This window comes from Canis lupus, chromosome 34 (genome assembly GCF_048164855.1).
Source record: "Canis lupus baileyi chromosome 34, mCanLup2.hap1, whole genome shotgun sequence".
Taxonomy (NCBI): Eukaryota; Metazoa; Chordata; class Mammalia; order Carnivora; family Canidae; genus Canis; species Canis lupus.
The window spans coordinates 5,058,235-5,079,958 of NC_132871.1; the positions used below are offsets into that span (position 1 = coordinate 5,058,235).

Below are 21,724 nucleotides of genomic sequence, written 5' to 3' on the forward strand. Positions count from 1 at the left end.
AGTTTGAGGCAACAGATGTTTTACTTTCCTAAAAACTTGAATGTTTTGAGGAGTGACAAGGACTACTTAATTCATCACTCCCTGTTATTACATTTCCGGTATCACTCATTTATGTCTCTCCTAAGTTCTCCTGAGTTTGCAGTTTTATATCAAAAAGCAGAAAGATCTATTAAAATAGGAGATTGTAGCACCAAAGGCAAGAATCTATATTAAGGGAATGAATGGGCATGCTTATGAACTGTGGCACAATATAAAATTTTCTTTAAGTGCAATCTGGCAAAACAAATTGAAATGAAAATTGCCAAGGCTATTTCATCTAAACAGGTAACTAAAGAAGTGCACAAAGATGAACAACCATTGTTCATTACAACACTTCTTATACTCATGAAAAAGTACGTAACTTAAACATCAAAAGAGGACTGATTAAATTAGGTAATGGAATATGTCACATTTATTCATTTATTTATTATCATTATATTTTTAAAGATTTTATTTATTTATTCATGAGAGACAGAGAGAGAGAGAGAGAGGCAGAGACACAGGTAGAGGGAGAAGCAGGCTCCCTGCAAGGAGCCTGACGCAGGGCTTGATCCTGGATCCCAGGATCACGCCCTGAGCCGAAGGCAGACGCTCAACCACTGAGCCACCAGCTGTCCTCTAAGTATGTCACATTTAGTCAGTGGATTGTAACTTACGGTTGTTGATTTATATATTTATGTGTAAGTATATCTAAATCCCTAGCACATAGTATGTAATATACATTGGCACAATGTAGAGTGTCCACTATGTGCCAGATATTCCTCTAGGGATTTGAGGTATTATAATAAAAAAATTCAAACTTAAAAATATACTGTGGGAGAAAAATATAAATACAAATATATTAGTGTATATTACAAGGTGATAAAAGCTCTGGTAGCAGTGGAAGTGGATTTTAGAAAGATTATGACAGAGCCACAGATTCTCTTTGATAACTAGCTTGAATCTGTCTCCTCATTCATGAAATTAGGGAGGTGAACCATACAGTAGATATCCAAACTGAGTTTATACCAGAATCTAACTGGGTGGTTTAAAGAAAAACAGATACCGAGTCCCAGCCAAACCTACCAATGATCTGTATTTTAATATTAGAAAATACACATATAAATACAGACCACTAAAAATTCACATGACCTAAGAATGTTTCCCATACTTCTGGGTTATAAAATGTAATGGTCTATATCACTGTAAAAATAATACTTATAATAGACTTTACTATTAAATTAAATACCTATTCTAAATACTTGTTTATTATAAATGGATTTGTTTCCTTGTTCACCGTTTACAAAATGATATATTATGCCTGAATGTGTGTGTTCACATATACATAAAGAAATTAGTAATTCATACCAAAACACTGCTTTTCTCTTTGTTATTTAAAGTGGCTCCAGGAGGAAAATAGGCAGTAGTACTTGTTGTAATATCCAAACTTTTACAAAGGTTGTCCTGGGTGGCACAGTCCATCCATCCTACATTAACAAGACCGTCCTACAATGGAAAGAAATAGGTCACATGTAAGTGAAAGAGAAAGTTAAAGGGATTTAGCTTTATTTAAAAAACCCCAACTTTCTACTGTAAATTTAAAACATTTTTTAAAAGTTTACTCAAAAAATAAATGATGCAGATTTGAATTACATGATTAATAAAGTTGGCCTTATGGTATAAAAATTATAGCTGACAGACACACACAACATATTTTTGAGCACACATAGATTTTTCACAATTTTCATAATTGATAAATTCCCAGGCTGCAAAGGGAGATCCGATAGTGTTAAAGTATCAACAACATACAGATTATATTCCCCAACCATAGTGTGATGAGAGGTAAATATACAACAAAATAACAACAAAACAGAACAGTAAGAAATAAAGTTTGGAGGTGACACAAACACTAATATATACCTCTTTCATTAAAGAAGAATTCATAATTAAATTACAGGATAGTTAGAAGTGAATAACAATGGAAACATCACATGTCAAATTTCTAATTAGGAAGAAAAGTTTTATAGCTATGAACACATTTATCCAAAAACGAAATTTACAAATAAGTGAGTTAAGTGTTTAAGAACCACAAAGATATACTTAGAATCAATTTTTAAGTATCTTTCTTAACGTGGCCATAGAGTTTTACAAAATAATTGATGCTTACCAACATGCCACTCAGCCTGAGTCGTGTCTGTGAAGTCAAACAGTCTAGTGAGGAAAAAGAAATTATGAGATAATTTTAGCTTTATTAAGTATGTACTTTCTTTTGCCTTCCCCCTCCAAATTACCATGTTAGTTCCAAGGCAACTGACTGGACTTCACTGGTAAACAGTGACACATTCATTTACTAGGTAGATAGATACTGAGGCCCAAGTCTTACTACACACATACACACACACACACACACACACATACACATGCACACACGCACATTTTTCCATTCTCTCCCCTTAGCTTCCCAGGTTTCTAGCTATAGGAAATCTCTTTGGGATCTTCTCAAATCTCTGCTCCTACCAACAATCTCATTTAACCAGGAGATCTCACGGTTTTGGCAGAAATAAAATGCAATGGCTCTATTTGATAAAAATGTATAAAGAATCTTTAAGTTTAGAATACAACAGTCCCTTTACTTATTTAATTTTAATTCCAGTAGTTAAGTGTTAGTTTCAGGTGTACAATATAGGAATTCAGCAATTCTATACATTACAGTGCTCATCATGGTAAGTGTACTCTTTAATCTCCATTACTTATTTCACCCATTCCCCACCCACCTCCCCCCTGGTAACCATTAGTTTGTTCTCTGTACTTAAGAGTTTGTTCCTTGATGTCTCTTTTTTCCTATTTCTTAAATTCCACATGTGAGTGAAATCATGTGGTATTGTCTTTCTCTGATTGAATTCTTTTATTTTTAAATATTTATTTATTTATTCATGAGAGGTGCACACACACACACACACACACACACACACACACACAGAGGCAGAGACACAGGCAGAGGGAGAAGCAGGCTCCATGCAGGGAGCCCAACGTGGGACTCGATCCCGGGTCTTCAGGATCACGCCCTGGGCTGAAGGTAGTGCTAACCCGCTGAGCCACCTGGGGCTGCCTTTATTTATTTATTTTTATTTTTTAAAGATTATTTACTTATTTATTCATGAGAGACACACACAGAGAGACAGAGAGAGAGAGAGACAGAGACAGAGAGAGAGAGAGAGGCAGAGACACAGGCAGAGGGAGAAGCAGGCTCCATGCAGGGAGCCCGACGTGGGACTCAACTCCGGGTCTCTAGGACAACACCCTGGGCTGAAGGCAGGCGCTAAATGGCTGAGCCACCAGGGCTGCCCTCTGACTGAATTTCACTTAGGATTATACTCTCTAGATCCATTTATGTTGTTGCCAATGGCAAGATTTCATTCCTTTTTAAATGGCTGAGTAACATTCCATTATGTACATATATGCCACTTCTTTATCCATTCATCTCTTGATGGACACTTGGGCTGCTTCCATAATTTGGATATTATAAATAATGCTGCAATAAACACAGGAGGATATAAAGATATAAAAAGATATAAAAATATATCTTTTTAAACTAGTGTTTTCATATTCTTTGGGCATAATTACCCAGTAGAGGAATTACTGGATCATATGGTAATTCTATTTTCAACTTTTGGAGGAACCTCCATATTGTCACAGTGGCTGCACAGGTTTGCATTCCCACCAACAGCACACAAGGGTTCCTTTTTCTCCACATCCTCACCCACACTTGTTTCTTGTGTTTTTGATTTTAGCCATCCTGATAGGTGTCAGGTGTGAAATGCTCAACATAACTCATCATCTTTTTCATGTGTCGGCCACCTGTGTGTCTCCTTTGGTAAAACGTCTGTTCATATCTCCTCCCCATTTGTAAATTGGATTATTTTTCTTTTAATTTTTAAATTTTTGGGGGGATTATTTGTTTTTCTTGCGTGTGTGTTAAGTTGTAGAAGTTCTTTATGTGTTTTGGATACTAATCCTTTATTGGATATGTCATTTGCAAATATCTTCTCCCATTCCATATATACGTCTTTTAGTTTTGTTTCCTTTGCTGTGCAGAACACGTTTATTTTGATGTAGTCCCAATAGTTTGCTTTTGCTTTTGTTTCCCTTGCCTCAGGAGACATATCTAGAAAAATGTTACTGTGGCTGATGTCAGAGAAATTACTACCTGGGCTCTCTTCTAGGATTTTTATAGTCTCAGGTCTCATTTTTAGGTCCTTACTTCATTTTATTTTTGTGTATGGTGTAAGAAAGTGGTCCAGTTTTCCTAACACTATTTGCAGAAGAAACTGCCTTTTTCCCCTCTGCATATTCTTGCCATTATTGTAGATTAATTGATCATATAAGCATGGCTTTGTTTTTGGGCTCCCCATCATGTTCTATTGATCTATTTTTGTCTATTTTTATGCTAGTACCACACTGTTTTGATTACTACAGCATTATAGACTATCTTGAAATCTGGGATTGTCATACCTTCAGTTTTGTTCTTTTTCAAGATTGCTTTGGCTACTTGGGGTCTTTGTGGTTCCATACAAATTTTAGGATTATTTGTTCTATTTCTTTGAAAAATGCTGTTGATATTTTGATAGGGATTGCAGTAAATCTGTAGATGGATTTGGATAGAATGGAGATTTTAACAATAGTTGTTCTTCCAATGAGTATGGAATAATGTCTTTCCACTTATAGCATCTTCAGTTTCTTTCAACAATGTTTTATGGTTTTTAGAATACAGGACTTTCACCTCTTTGGCTAAGTTTATTCTTAAGTACTTCATTATTCTTGGTGCAATTCTAAATGGAATTATTTTCTTAATTTCTTTCTGTTGCTTCATTATTAGGGTATAGAAATGCAACAGATTTCTGCATATCGATTTTGTATCCTACTTTACTGAATTCATTTATCAGTACTAGTAGTTTTTGATACTGAATATCATGTCATCTGCAAATAGTGAAAGTTTTACTTCTTTCTTACTGATCTGGATGCCTTTTATTTCTTTTTCTTATCTGACTGCTGTGGCTAGAACTTCCAGTACTATATTGAATAAAAGTGGTGAGAATGGACATTCTTGTCTTGGCCCTGACCTAAGGAAGGAAGCCCTTAATTTGTTACCATGGAGTATGATGTTAGCTGTAGCTTAGCACATGGCCTTTATTATGCTGAAATATGTTCCTTCCAAACCTACTTTGTTGAAGTAGGTATCATGAATGGATGTCGTACTGTGTCAAAAGCCTGCATCTACTGAAATGATCATACAGTTTTTATCTTCTCTCTTGCTGGTATGATGTATCACACTGACTGATTTGCTCATGTTGAACCACCCTTGCATCCCAGGAATAAATCCCACTTGATCACACTGAATAATTTTTTTTAGTATATTATTGGACTTGATTGCTAATATTTTGTTGAGGATTTTTCATCTATGTTCATCAGAGATATTGGCCTATAGCTCTCTCTCTCTCTTTCTTTTTTTTTTTTTTTTTGTAGTGTCTTCTGATTTTGGTATCAGAATAATGCTGGCCTCACAGAACGAATATGCGAGTTTTCCTTCCTAAAATATAATCTTAAAATAACTTCATCATTTTCATGAAAGTTTTTAAATAAGAATGCTAGGACACAATAAGACAGATTTAGAAGCGAGGGAACTATAATACTGCAGAACCTATAAAGATAGGTAAAATCAATCTACCTGGGATGAAAAGTAAAAGAATGCCAGAAAGTTTAAAAAGTTTTCTAAATGTGTGGAATGAATAGAAATCTGTGCATTAGACCAAAAGGAGGCAAAATCCCTCAATGATAGACTAAATTAAGGGTTTGTTTGATGGCACCACCTTCCTAACATGGGCCTTACAGGATAGGGTGAGTGGTTGATTTTGGCTTCACGGCAATTTATTCTCAATAAGCAGCAGGAAGCTGATGGGGTTCCTTTGGGTTAAAGACCCATCTTTGGGATTAAACATATGATAATGTGTTAATGAACTGGGCATTCAGTAATCCTGGGGCTGATTTTTAACTAATCTCATTGTTTGAATAGAGTTTATAATTTGTGGTTTGGCACACAAGAGTATTGAATTTTCAGATTAATTTGCTGATGGAAAGGTTCCTAGAAATGGAACATTGTCATCTTCAAGTATATAATTTTATAAGGCAAATATGTATACATTTGTGATATGTTAAGAATGAGGCAAAGTCTGTAATACCAAAAAATTATTTTGGGAGGGTTACACCTGTCAACGCTAATTTTTGCAAACATCTGTGGCTATCTGAAGGTACAATTTATAATAATTAAGCTGAAAACCTTGTCCACCAAACAAAGTCATAAATGAACTTTAACAAACTAATAATTTTATAATATACGTGTAAATTAATAAAAAATAGAAGTATTCATTAAATAAATTGTCATCAGATAAAAACTGTAGCTTGAGGTACTGAGTCAATCATAGTAGCATACTTAATGCTGACAGCTGGTCAAAGGGTATCACCTTCCTGTTATAAGATTAACACGTTCTGGGAATGTGATGTATAGCATGGTAGATTTTAAATGCTCTTAGCATGAAAGAGAAACAGCACTTATGTGACAGGAGGGTGGTGTCAGCAAATGCTATGATGGATCATTTTGCAATATGTAAGTGTACCAACAGGTCGTATGCCCTTAAGTTATATAATGTTACATGACAATTATATCTCAATAAAGCTGGTAAAAAGAATAAAAAGAGTGTCACCTAAAAAATTAAATACTTGGTTTCTTCATCATTAACAAAATAATGAATAAAATTACCTCCGCCTTTGGAACAAAAAGTGATCAACCAGCCGACACCAGCAGCAAAAGCAGTTTGTATGGAGTTAACAAAATTTCCTAAGAAGAAAATAAAGCAAATTTCTGATTATCTATTACTTGAATTCAGGAATTCATAAAATTCCTCTTGAAGCACACTGAATTCCTACACTGACTTTCCATTGTTTTCATCATATAAAATCTAAATTCATTATTTCATCAAGAAAGAAATCGGTAACTAAGATTCGTACGAAGGCCCATGTGATCTGAGCTTTGTCTACCCATGTAGCTAGCTGTGTTTTTCCCCATATCACAATACCCAACCACCTGTCTTTTCGTTAGACTCCGGGTGAAGTACCGCCAGTTTACCACGTTCACAGGGATCTCTGAAGGCTTCCTCCTCATTTTCATGACAGACTGGTCTGACTTCATTCAAGAAGTATTTTTTAATTCTTCCTCTTTTTCCCATCTTTTTTTTTTTTTTAATGTTCTTCATGTTTCTCTAAGATTGCCTCTATCATAATAACTACTACATTGCATTAATGGTTTACTAATGCCTTCCTTGCTAAAATAATGAGGCCCTTGAAGCAGGGATTACATATTATTGCAGCCCCAACATGTAACAGTTTCAGAGACACGAGTTGTACTCACTGAATGATGTGAGTATCTTACTATATGTGAGTACTATCATTTCATGGGTATCACAGAGTAGTTAACCCACCTAAAGCCACTTGATGAATCAGAAGTCTAAGGTTAGAGGAAAGAGTTTTTCAACTTTAAAATTAAACTGGATAGGGAGGTAGTCACTGCCTGATACAGTACATTTATGAAAGCAATAAAACACCTGGTTAACTAAACATTTAGCTGCACTTTAAAAGCTGCTATCCCACCTAGCATCACATTTTTTATTTCCCACATCTTAACTATTTTAGTTCCTAAACAAACATGATTCATTTGTTAAATACCAACTATTTAGCAGAACAAATGACAAAATTCCCTTCTAAAAAGCATGGAAAAGAAACTTTAAAAATTTTAATATTATGACCAACATGTTAAAACTGTTATTTATTTATTTATTTATTTATTTTTTAAATGTTTATTTATTTATGATAGTCACAGAGAGAGAAAGAGAGAGAGGCAGAGACACAGGCAGAGGGAGAAGCAGGCTCCATGCACCGGGAGCCCGACGTGAGATTCGATCCCGGGTCTCCAGGATCGCGCCCTGGGCCAAAGGCAGGCGCCAAACCCCTGCGCCACCCAGGGATCCCTAAAACTGTTATTTAAAAAAAAAAACAAAAACACAAACCCCAACAAAACGCCAATTTCAAAGTATCCTTGAAAATCAAACAAATGAAGACAATAAAATTACCTGTCCATAATTCTGTCACTGTGCTTCTAACATGCTGCATGGCGAAACTCACTAAACTTTCCTTGGATCTGTCACCATGATATTTCACTGCGGCCTATTTTTTTTATAAAATGAAAAACATCTTCTATTATTTCTTTCAAAAACTCATTAAAATAATACCAAATACTTTTAACTGTACATTATTTTGAATACAATGAGATTAATCTCTTAATAGTATAGTGTATTTCCAAGTAATATCCTAAGCATCTTGGTTGTACAGATTCTATTAGAGACATTTTAATAACACCAGTTTTCCTGTTTCTGTTTTATCACTTAAAACTGGAAAAAAAAACTAGAAAAAAAGGGGATATTAGAACTTTATATGCAATGAGACAACGTAAAATATTTTGTGACTATAAAGTACAATATTCACACTGGTTCAATTGTGTTAAGACAGAAACTGATGGTAAACATTTAATTTTGAAATAAAGAAAGGTCAAAGTAATGGCATTTAAAAAGCATTCACAGTATGATTCAAAATATTTATTATGCCTAGACCTAGTTAGATGGCACCTAAAATCAGATTTAAAAATCAAAACATTCTAAAATATCATGTATTGTGTTTTCTCTAGTATTTTCCTTGTCAGAAAGTTCCAAATGAAAAAAACACCGACTTTACCCCTTACCATTCCAGACCTAAAAATGAAGAGGCTGGGATAACTGTTGACTCCTTTCATTCGGCAAAGCATTCTATCATCACCACAGTTAACGGCACCAATTCGAAGTAATCCATCCACTTCTTTAGCAAAGTCTCTCCACTATGAGGAAAAAAAGAACAAGTATTTCCATGATAAGATAATTTTTCGTTAACACTCTTCAAGCTGTACATTCTTTTTTTTTTTTTTTTTAAGACTTTTAATTTATTTATTCATGAGAGGCGGAGACAGAGACAGAGGGAGAAATAGGCTCCATGCAGGGAGCCTGATGAGGGTGGGCCTCAATCCCGGGACCCCAGGATCACGCCCCAAGCCCAAAGACAGACGCTCAACCGCTGAGCCACCCTACTGTCCCAAACTGTACATTCTTAAAAGGAGAGTAATTTTATCAAATAAAACCATACATGTGTCAAAGTATTTGATAATTGATAGTTATCATTACTATTAATAGAAAAAAATCCTAACATATTTAAAGAACACTCAACAGATTAGAATAAAACTTTAAAAATCAGGATGTAAAAAATACATACCGTGGGAGCTAAATCATGGCAGTGTGAACATCCCGGGGAGTAAAAGTTCACAAACCACAGTTCTCCAGAATTAACAGCAGCATCTAAAGTACATAAAACCAAAACAGCTTAGAAGTATGTACTAAGATTCATGCTTATTTTAGTTAAAATTTTGTTGAGATTAGAAGAAGATACTCATATACTACTTTTGTCATTTTCTGTATAAGTTTTTTTTTTTTAATAAAAAAGGGAACATATTATAGTTGACCCTTGAACAACATGGGCTTGGATTTTTCTTGATATAGTACTGTAAATGTTTTTTGTCTTCCTTATGATTTTAATAAGTTTTCTGTATTGTATAAATACAGTCTATAACATATATATGGAATACGTGTTAAACAACTGTTATGTTACTGTAAAGCTTCTAGTCAACAGAAGGGTATTAGTAGTTACGTGTGGGATTTTCAATTGCGTGAGGGGTCAGTATCCCTAAGCCTTGCGTTGTTCAAGGGTCAACTGTGTATCAACTGTCTAACAACATCTTAAAAAAACTCCTCTGGGCACCTACTTGAATAAGACCAACCCTGACCTGTAAGACACTTGTCACTATGAAGCTGTGAGAAGAAGTGGCATAAGGAATTGGCAGCCAAACCTCAGACAAGAGTTTGTATGGATGAGAGAAATGAAGAAGACAAACAGTGAGAGCTAGAAATTTAAGTTCATCTACTATCTGCAGCACAGGATAAATACCTGGGTCAATCAGTTCTGACAGCTACTTCAAATTCTGAAAGAATGAAATAAGAGAACTACACAATATAGTAAAGACTATGGGGATTAAATTTAATCTTTGTCCTTAAATAAGTCATATACCTTGGAAAAATATATTATTAAAATATATTATTAAAATATATTATTAAAAGCATTAGTCAAAGTTTTTAACAATTTAAAACACAAATACATATTTGCTAAAATAACAGATCTGAATACCACATGATATCCAGCCAACAATACATTATGCATTATAATCTATAAAATGACTGATGTAAACTCTAAGAAGAGAATATAGGCAGTAATTTCTTTGACACTGGCTGCAGCAACATTGTTCTAGATATACCACCTAAGGCAAGGGAAACAAAAGCAAAAATAAACTACTGGGATTATATCAGAACAAAAAGTTTTGCATAGCAAAGAAAACCATCAACAAAATAAGCAACCTGCTAAATTGGAGGAGATAGTTACAAATGGTATATCTGATAAAGGGTTAATATCCAAAATATATAAAATATTTATACAACCCAACACCGAAAAAATACATAATCTGATTTAAAATGCAGAGGATCTGAATATTTTTCCAAAGAAGACATACAGATGGCCATTAGACATATGAAAATATGGCTCCACATCACCAATCATCAGAGAAAGGCAAATCATAACCACTATGAGATACCACTTTACATCTGTCAGAACAGCTCGAGTCAAGAAGACAAGAGATAACAAATGTTGGCAAGGGTGTGGAGAAAAAGGAACCCTCGTGCGTGTGGATGAGAATGTAAAGTGTACGGGGCTGTTCTTCAAAAAACTAAAAATAGAAATACCATAGGATCCAACAATTTCCCTGAGTATTTACCTAAAAAAACCCGAAAACACTAATTTGAAAGATAACATGCACCTTTTTGGTTATTGCAGCATTATTTATAATAGCCAAGATATGGAAGCAGCCCAAGTGTCCACTGATAGATTGATAGGTTAAAAAAAATCTTCCATATACAATGGAAGATTAGCCATAAAAGGGATGAAACTCTGCCATTTGTGACAATACAAATGGACCTAAAGGGTATTATGCTAAGTGAAGTCAGAGAAAAACAAACACCATATGATTTCACTTACATGTACGATCTAAATAATAGAGCAGATGAATCAACAAACAAAAAGTAGAATCAGACACAGGAGTACAAACTGATGGTCCCCAGTGGGGAGGAAGGTGGGTGGGAAAGGGCAAAATGGGAAGGGACATGGGAGTTATGGGCTGCCAGTTATGGAATAAGTCAGTCCTGGGAATAAGAGACACAGTTATAGAGACTGCATCTGTGGGGCTGTAACAGCACTGCACGGGGACAGATGGCGGCTACACGTGTGAGGAGCGTGGCATACCTACAGAGCTGTTGGACGCTATGATGTATACCTGAAGTTAACACTGTATGTCAACTATACTCAAAAAACAACAACACAAATTTTTTTTTTTTAACTCTGTAAGGATGCACTCAACATTTAAGATGAAAAAGTAAAGACAATTTACTTTTGGTTGAAATGTTTCTGTGTAATTCCATATCAAAATCACTTAATAGTAATTTTTAAATAAAAGTTTCATAAATTATATGAGTAACTTATTGTAAGATATCAAAACAAACATACTATTTTAAATATGTATAACCAATTCACATTAAATAGAAACATGCTCAAGACTCCATGTTCACTTTCAATGATAAGACACATAGATCTGTGGGAAAAAGTTAATCTGTACATTACTGATAAAGTGTATAATTTAGGATTTTATCAGCTGATCCCTGGCAATGTTTAGAAAATGTGACTAAGAGATGGTTAAAATGTGACTAAGAGATGGTTGAGATAATTGCCACTAACACTTGCCATTAATATCTACACAACTAAGCTAATAACTCGTTAGCCCAGAAAAATGTAAATATAGGATGAGGTCACAAAGGCATGAGATAACAGAGATCCAAGAGTTAAAAGCATCCATTACTGAGCAAGAGAAAACTAAATGTACAAGTATAGGGTCAATAAGAAAACACTGATGAATAACTCTAATGCTGACAGGTTTATTTCTTTTAAGAAAAAAAGAGCAGCACAAGCACGGGCTTTAAGGGGAACCTGAGTTGAGTGCTACGTCCTGCCTCCGGTACGGTGTCGGTCAGGAAGGGTTATGCTATAGGAAACAAATGATTCCAGTCATGTCATGGGCTGACAATGAAGGTTTATCTCTACCACCTACTACACGTCTATACTGAGTTAGCCGCAACTCGCCTCCGTCTCTTTCACCACTGACCCCAGGCTGGTGGAGCAGGCTCTACCTTGAACACCACTATTTTTCACAACAGAGCAGAATGGTAAACCACACGCTGGCTCTTAAAGCTTCTGCCCAGAAGTGGCTTCTGCTCGCACTTCACGGGCCAACACGAGTCACGTGGTCATGCCTGAGGTCTACAGAGTGGGATGTGCAATTCTCCCTCCTAGAGAGGCACTTCACGAAGAAACAATCAATGTGAATAAATATAGTAAAATATACCACAAACACCTATTAGCTGAACTTAGGCATGTAATTTTTCTCCCCCTGAAATGCAGTTTGTAATTTGTGGAAAAAAACCCCTAATATCATTACTGAGGTTTGTTGTCAAGATTAAATATGGTAAGTGTTAATTGTGTGGAATAGGAACACTCACAAATTATAGCAATGTTTTATTATTCTCTTCTAGTTACCTACAAAACATTCTTATAGTACGACTACATATTATTTGATAGGACTTCAAGAACTCACACAGAGGCAGCACAGGACCTGCTGGCAGACAGCATGGCTGTGAAATCAACAGCGGCTCCATGAAATTGCACATTAAAAAAAAAATTTTGCCACAATTTTTATCCCTCAGGGTGAAGACTTTTAAGAGGAGACTTATTCATTCATTGATTCATTTTATTTTTGAGAAATAATTTACTCCTTGATGTATTATGGAAAAAAATGAGAAAGTTTAGGATATTAGTTAAGGAAGTTTGAGTCATTATTCCGAATGGTAGAATTTCATCTTTCTTGGCTCAAGAAGGTTCTCAAAAGGAGCCTAAATCAATGGGAAGCAATCCAGTATAGCTGAGATCTCCAAAACCTTACCAAGAATCCAGTTATTGCACACACCCTTGCAAAATGAGCCTCAAATGCCCAGAAGTTCATCTTATGTGGGCTATGCTTTGCATCATTTCCACACTGAATGGGCAGTCTTGTTAGATGCCCTCACATCTTGTATAACTAGAGTAAGCACGTGTGGTTCATATAAACAAGACCCTGCCATTAACACAACTACTCTCCCAAGAAGAGTTCTCTGACAAACCCTAACTGAACAAAATCCTAGACTTCACTTTGCTAGGAGAGGATGGGGATTAAAAAAAAAAAGAAAGAAAGAAAAAGAAAACAAAGAGAGGGAGAGAGAGGTGCTGTGAGCTCCTCTGTAATTTCCGGAGCTTGTCTGGAAAAGGATGCCTGTGTTGTGTACGTACTCTTCAGAATGACAGTGAAAGTCAGAGACGCCCTCTGCATTTGCAGATACTGTCTAGAATTTGCTTATAATGACTGATATCACACTTCTCTGTGACATAGGAAAAGACAATATGCACCATGTTTAATGGGAAGGATGAGGACAGTTTTAAAGCTTTCAAAGTGGAATTTATTAATCACATTTTCTTTTTCTGTACTATAAACATTCTAGAGTTCACTCCTGATAAAAGTGAACTATGTAATTTGGACTAACTCTCCCACTACAGCTACAAAATTGGACAAAATAGAAAAGATTTCCGTTGAAAGCATCAGACCATCACCAATACAGCGAAGGATCAGGGGGCCCAAAGTACGGGAGGAGGTGGAAATCACAGAGCTGGTGTTTGCCACCTGGAGAAGAGGTCGTTACTAGGCAAGAAACTGAGCCAGCTTTCAATATATTCATGAGTTCAGGGCACCCCAAGAAAGGGCCCTGTAAATACAGAGGAACCGGAAAGTGACCAGTCCTTTCCAAGTCCAAACCCCAGCTTTTGAATCCTTTCAGTTTGGATAAAACTGATCTGACTGATCATTAATAATTACTCGGCTTGCAAGTTTTGTTCAGTTCCTCCAATTCTATCTGTGATTGCAGTTTTCTGTCCTGCCGGGCTGCCCGGCAAGCAGATGAGCGACGACGACGGCCATCCAGGAATCCCACAGGTTCACCCGACTGCGTGCAGCACTTCTGTTTCTGTCAGCTCATGACATGGGGGTCACTTCTGCCTACCAACAATCCAAAACTGAGCAGATTTTTTTTTTTTGGATTCTCTTTGTACAGAAGGTGTGTCTTGTATTCACTTTACTCAGAGCTCATTCGAGTGTTCATGTAGAAGACTATTAAAGTGATACACTGAATATCTACTTTGTAGGTCTGAGCTCACCAACCAGATGTAGAAAATATGAATAAATCCAATTCTAGGTCAGAAGAAACTGATCAAAATCAAATGACTATACTATATCTTTGATAATGAAGATACATGAGAAATACTCTATGTGCTATTTTTTGAAGCTAGTACGCTATTTTTGTTTTCTAAATTAAATAAGATTGTAATAGAAAATAAAATTGACACTTGAGGTAAAATATATTGATTGGAAATACAAAAGAAAGAGTTAATTCTATTTTATTATACCTGTACAAACTCTGCAAGTGTAAGAATCTAATCCAATATTTAAGATTTTCTAAAATGCAATGGAAAATTACAATAGAACTGTATCTTATGTCCAATTTCACATAAATCAGAGTCAAAAATAAATCTGCTTCTAAAATAACCACAAAGTTACCCGAAACTCTGAAATCCAGAAACTCCCAAACTGGGAATTTATCTGCAAGTTTGCAGCAAGTTCCCCTAGCACCCAAACCTGTCTTGAACTGATCTGGGGCTACATGTTATTTTTACTTTCTTTTTTCCTTTTCTTTTTTTAGCATACATACTTATATATTTATCTGCAGAAATATTAATGCTCCCATCTCTCCTGAATCTATTTAAACCTGCCCCCTTAGAGACTTCTGAGGATCCTAATAAGCCCCAAATTTCTTAGGTTCCCTGGACTAAGGCTGAATTGCAAGCCATAGTTAGAGAGTCTCCTAAAGTGAGAAAGGACCCATTAGGTCTGCTGAAGATTTTAGTAGTTACTCAAACTTACCAACCTGGTTTCTCAGATATATGTATCAGTTAGTCTACCTGCTTGTTCACGAAGGCCAGGCCAAACCCTGGATGAAACTAGCCCAATGGGAACATCCTGAAAGGGATTCAGAGAAACAGGCCCCCTAACTTTTGGCAAGATGTGAGAACACTCGGCTGGAAACCTCCACTGTGCCTTTCCTAAGCCTGTTGATTGGAAAAAAATTCAGACTCACACACAAAAGCCTGATGAGCCTGTTCATGACTACTGCAATCAATTTCAAAGTACCTTTTTTTTTTTTCTCCAAATTATCTTTAAAGAAAATTCTGATCTTGCTGTGCGTGTTGAATCCATATAGATAGCATTTAACTTTATGCTTATTAGCAGGCTGAACTGTGGTCTTTCTCTTTTAGTTAAAAGAACCAAGAAAAGATGAGAAACTATGTCCACTCCAGGGTTAATTTGGCAAACCATCACTTGCACCCTAGATGAGTCACTTCAAAGACTGCTAAAATTCTTAATTTTCAACCCCAGCAAATGAAAGCCTCTCAGCAAAACCAAAAACCTCCTAATTTCTGCTATTACTGCAAAAAGCCAGGAGATTGGGAGAAAGGCTATTACCCTCCTAAGCGCTTCAGATGTCTTCGGCCCTCTACCTCTCCAGTGTCCTGCTAATTCCCAGTGATGGGGCTCCAAGGAACCACAAGGGGTCTTTCTCCATCCTCCCACTTAACCAGCTTGGAGAAACTACTCTCCAGATTGGGAATGAGTTTTTCCCTGTCCTCGACACCACAGCTACTGTGCTGGTGCTCAACCTCACTGCTATAAAGTAAAGCCGCCTCAGAGTTCTACAACAGTTCAAATAGTGGGGGCGATTAATCAGCCCCAACAGGTTCCTATCTCTGACATCCCACTCATTTACCAGGCCAAGATTTTTTTTTTTTTTTTTAAAGATTTTGTTTATTTACTCATGAGAGACAGAGAGAGAGAAGAGAGAGAGAGGGACAGAGACACAGGCAGAGGGAGAAGCAGGCTCCCTGCAGGGAGCCTGACGTGGGACTCGATCCCAGGTCTCCAGGATCAGGCCCTGGGCTGAAGGTGGTGCTAAACCTCTGAGCGACCCGGGCTGCCCCAGGCCAAGATTTCTTAGAAAAATATTATGCCAGAATTCCTTTCTTCCAAAAGGGAGAAATAGTTTTACAGTTTGACTGTGGTAATTAAAGCAGCCAACCAGGTGAATTAAATGACCCTTTGACATCTTTTATTCGTTCTGACGGTACATAGAGGAGTCTGGGGACCAGGATCATCTGTCTTTATTGGATCAGCTACTGTCCTCTTTAAGGGCAAGATCTTCGACTAATATGGGCAGAATCCACAGCGCATCCCCCAATGAGATTCAAATGAGATCCCTCAGAATATCTCCCCAGGTTAATGAGCACCCTATAAATAAAGAAGCCCTTCAAGGCATCAAGCCTGTAACAGAAGGTCACAGGCTCAGGGCCTCATTATTCCCAGTGCTAGTACCTATAACACACTTACTTTACCTGTGAGAAAACCTAAATAACCAAAGATGGAGGTTTGCTCAGGACCTCCACGCAACAAGTACCACTGTAATCACTGGGTACGCAGCTGTCCCTAACCCCCCACATACTAGTCATATCCATTCCCACAAAAGCACGGTAGCTGGTCTATGCAGGACACTTTTAGTATTCTAGTCGCTAAGGCCATCTGGAGGAACAGAAATACACCTGGACGGTAATGTCCTAGGGTATCCCGGAGAGGTTCTTCCCGACCTGGAGAGCTGATTTGGATGACACCAAGTTTTCTGCAGGCTCTAATTTGTTATGATAGCAGATTATTTGCTTCTCTGCTGCCTTCTCCAACCTCTTCATAGGAAGACAGCATCTACCCCTCAAAACTTGTGGACTTAAGGGACATAAAGTCTTCAAAGAAAAACTGCATTTTACTCAAATCTATTCAAGATCTCAGAAGAAGGTCTATATTTGAATTCAGGTAGGAGTTACTACATCCTGCACTTCCCCCAAATCTAAAACTAATCTCTAAATTACGAGGTTTTCCTGGACTCACTGGACACTGTTGAAAGTTGATTCCAACCTTCTCTCTTCAGGTTCAGTATGCCTTACCAAAAAAAAAAAAAAAAAAAAAAGACAAACCTGACCCTGCTACTTGGAAAGACTAGACAGATGCAGCTTTGGGACTTTAAAAAGCCTGTTGCTTTTCAACATCCAACTTCCCTTTTTCCTCTTTGCATGTGAGAGAGAGGGAAGGTTTTGTCTGCATTTCCCAAGCCTCTGCAATAGGAGGAAACCTCTTCTTTTGGTTATGGCCTTTTGGAAATAGCCTCATAGTGATCCTGTGATAAAATTAATTTTTTACCTGTTTTTTCCTAAAGGGTTATTAGAAGGTTCAGAATTCACAAGTCTGCCTTTTATCTGATGTATTATCTGACTCTGGAACTCTTATCCAAATTCATGGTCTCTGAATTTGCAACCTTACAGCTGTATTATTAGACACCACTTGTTTCCAAACAGTTCATTTGTGATAACAAGACTGTTTCAATCTTTGAGGTTTTGCTATTTTTTGCAACAAACTCATTAGCTATTGCTTCATGTTTATACTTGCACTATATCATCCCAAATGCACTTGGTTAATTCAGTGTGCTCTTGCAGTATCTAAAGTTTTGCTTTCATGGCCACTTTAAGCAGGAACTTCCAGGGGGCATCCATAACTCTGGGTTTGTTTCTGTAGGGGGGACTTTTCTCCCCTAAGTTGGAATAAGTGCCAATAAATATTTTCAGTTAGCTACTTTCTGATCTAGGGTCTCGGCTCTGCCGTCATAAAACTTGGAATTACAGGGATGCCTGGGTGGCTCAGCGGTTTAGCGCCTGCCTTTGGCTCAGGGCGTGATCCCGGAATCCGGGATCAAGTCCCACATCTGGCTCCCTGCATGGAGCCTGCTTCTCCCTCTGCCTGTGTCTCTCATGAATGTATAGATAAAATCTTTAAAAAAAACAAAAACAAAAAACCTTGGAATCACGTTACTATTCCTGTTTTGCATAATATATTTTAAATTTTATATTTTGTTGCCTGTCAAACTTTTATAAAAAGGGAGATGATCTCCCTTGCTTACAATCTTGATAAATACACGTGAGAAGTGCCTGAGAGCTCTCCTTTCTAACCTTTCTTGTTATGCCAAAGGCCATAAGTAGTTTTTAACGGCAATGTGCTTTTCTCCAGGTAGGATGGGAAGACCAGAAAAGGTCCTTCCTGGCACTGAGGAACAAAATCATTCAATATGGAAAGCCTGAGTTTTGATCAGAGATACTTTCAGAAAAAGATCTTGATCTAAAGGGGGAAATGTTAAAATTAATAAAGGAAAATCTCACTTAGGTAGACTAGGGAAGCTAAAAGGGGGGGAGCTATAGACTTCCTCAAAGTCTAGAGGAAGAACTGTCAACTGAAGGCACTAACAAAAGAACCATCAATAGGACAAAATGATCAATTACAGGCCCCAACAGGAAAAGATGTACATTGACTCTTCTACAAGGAACTCACTATCCCTGAAAATCAGCTAATGAGAAACTGTTGTCACCTTGAATTCTTGCTTTTCTCTAAAGGACTTTCACTTAAAACAACTCTTCCCAACTTCCTTCTTCTCCATGAAATAAGGTTCCTTTTATTTCTTTAACTTGCCTATGGTCTGACTGTGGCTTGCATGTCCTGAATTACAATGTTCTGCTATTCCTGAATGAACCCATTTTTGCTAGCAAAATAACTATTTTATTTTAAAAGTTAACAAAACCACAGTACCATGCTAAAATACAAAATATTTCTAAATTCCAAATACATTGGTCCCCAAGAGTTTTAGGTAAGAGAGTGGTCTTGGAGTAGTTTTAGAAAATCATATGCCCACGAACTTACCAAATTCTCTTCTATCCAATGTTATGATTTCAGGATCATCATCATAAATACCTAATTTAAAAGTTAAAATGATAAATTAATGTTCATCATAAAAAAATAAATTACCACATAAAATAGGTTATTTACTCTCGTTTTATCATCAAAAATCAGATTACTATATTACATCTCAAAGTGGAAGTATGTGTAACAAACAAAAACCAAGAGTAAATAATACCACTGGTGATGTACCTAAAGAGTGATAAAAAATTCGTTTCCAGATCTGGACATTGCTGTGTATAGGAGTTCCTAATATTCCCATTTCATCTCCACAGAAAACTATTATTATTAACTGTTTATTTTGCAGTAATTATAGACTCACAGAAAGTTGTAAAAATAGCAGACTTCTACGTACCCTTCCTCTCAGCTTCCCCTAATGGTGACTTAATGTAGTTTTAATAAAATTATTAAAGCTATGAAATGGACACAGGTATGTTACTGTTAGCTAGACTACACACCTCACTTCCTTCTCAGATTATGTGGTTTTTAAAATAAATGTTATCACTAAAATACTTTGTTTTTTAACAGTCTTGGAATATTTATAGAGACCAACTTACTTAGTAAATATAAATTTTGTCACAATTAAAACCAACATAAGAAAGTCTCATTAGTATATATATCAAAATACTACTGGTGATGGATATAGACCAGATGTCAGCAAACTTTTTCTGTAGAGGCCAGTTAAATAGGCCTTGTGGGACATTCGGTTTCTCTCACAACTATTCAACTCTGTCCCTGAAGTGAAAGAAGCCATAAACGATATGTAAGTAAATGGGCATAATTTTATCCTCCTAATTATCATATTCTCATAATTCCATGATTAATAAAACTTTTACAAAAATAGGTGGCAGGCCAGATTTAGCCTCTGAAATGTAGATTGCTGACACCTGCTATCGAGCTGCAGTGAATATCCTTGAAAATTCTATTTTGAAAAGAAACCTCAGTCTTGAGAAACAAATACTCCAAATATGAACTGAAAGTATTTATGTGGTCTATTACAGAAGCATACCTCAGTTCTTAGCCTGCAGTTAAGGCTAATAATGAAGAGAAATATGGGTAAGTGAATGCTCCCTTTTGCCTTGACACCTGTGTTTATTTTACTCTCTCCTTTAACTTGCTTCCTCCCTCTGCTCTTCCCTCATTTCTTATTTCTGTCAAAACATCAAACCATTATTAAGGATTCCACATGAGAAGGACTGCATTTCTGCTGAATTGACCACTATTAAAGGAAACTTTAGCTTTCCTTGGAAAACATGATGCTTTAAAAATATCGAAAGGCATCAATATTTAAACATCCAATTCAATTATTATTATTTTTTAAAAAGATATGACGGGGGGAGAGAGAGAGAGTACATAAGGAGTGAGAGTGGCAGGCCAGGGGAGAAGGAGAAGCAGGCTCCCTGCTCAGCGAGGAGGGAGCCCCGAGTGGGGACCTTGACCTGAGCTGAAGGCAGACACTTAACTGACTGAGCCACCAAAGCAACCCCCAATGCAATTATTCTGTAATAGCAGTCCATATTTTAAAAGTACCTAACACGATTATGACCAAAACACCTTCACATCTGTGCAACAGATATTTACATACTGACTTTCCTTTTGAATTTTGTTCCAATGTTATATTAAAAAAAAGAGTCAAGGTGACACATATTAACTACAGATGCTTAGTGGTAAAACAAAATTAATTTTCTCAACTTACTCAAATAAAATGCAGTATTTCATATAGAGTATATCATCTTACCAAAATCATAACGATAATAATTCCAGCTTTCATACTGGCCTCCTTCTTGATTATCTGCAAGTCCCTTTTCTCCATATTTGTCATACTTTTTCCGCAGATCTTCATCTTTGAGTACTTCATATGCTCTGTTTATTTTTAAAAAATCACTATGTGCGTTTGGGTTATTCTATTAAAAATATTAGATATAACAGTTTTAGTTACGTGATCAAGTCTTCAAAACCTATATGAAGATTTAGTTTAAGATTCCTGGGATAAAGGATACCAAAATAAGGAGGAGGAGTACAATATGAAATGGGATATCATGAGTTAAAATAAGAAAGTATTTCTAAAGAACTACAATCTTCCAAAAACCCCCAACCAACAAAAGAATAAGGAAAGTAACAGAGATGAGAATTGATGCCTCAAAAGGCTGACAGATATGGTCTTCCAATAGAAGTCTTATTGTGGCCCCAAGGAACAGAGCCTTAGAAGGAGAAGTCACTCCTAAGAAATACAACTGAGAAAAACTGACTAATAAAACCTTAGGAACATTTAATTTTGTAAATATTATGTTACCCTTAAAACAATTACAAAGAAATTTGTAGGTTCTTTTTCTATTTGAGGCAAAATCAATATATTAATTTAAAAAAAACAAACTGCAAAAATAAAAAACAAAAGGTATGTGC

At 36.4% G+C, this 21,724-nt stretch overlaps 1 protein-coding gene across 4 annotated transcripts in view; it reads right to left on the minus strand.

The window, feature by feature from the left end:
• Positions 1–21,724, minus strand: part of DNAJC10 (DnaJ heat shock protein family (Hsp40) member C10) — a 74,714-nt gene that overhangs the window by 28,182 nt on the left and 24,808 nt on the right. For all 4 annotated transcript variants that reach the window (XM_072811142.1, XM_072811140.1, XM_072811139.1 and 1 more), the window contains 8 exons: positions 21,060–21,225; positions 19,286–19,336; positions 9,424–9,506; positions 8,864–8,995; positions 8,199–8,292; positions 6,833–6,910; positions 2,186–2,229; positions 1,387–1,524 (listed from right to left, as the gene is read on the minus strand). In XM_072811142.1, coding sequence (XP_072667243.1) covers positions 1,387–1,524; positions 2,186–2,229; positions 6,833–6,910; positions 8,199–8,292; positions 8,864–8,995; positions 9,424–9,506; positions 19,286–19,336; positions 21,060–21,225 — 786 coding nt within the window. The remainder of the gene's footprint in view (positions 1–1,386; positions 1,525–2,185; positions 2,230–6,832; positions 6,911–8,198; positions 8,293–8,863; positions 8,996–9,423; positions 9,507–19,285; positions 19,337–21,059; positions 21,226–21,724) is intronic.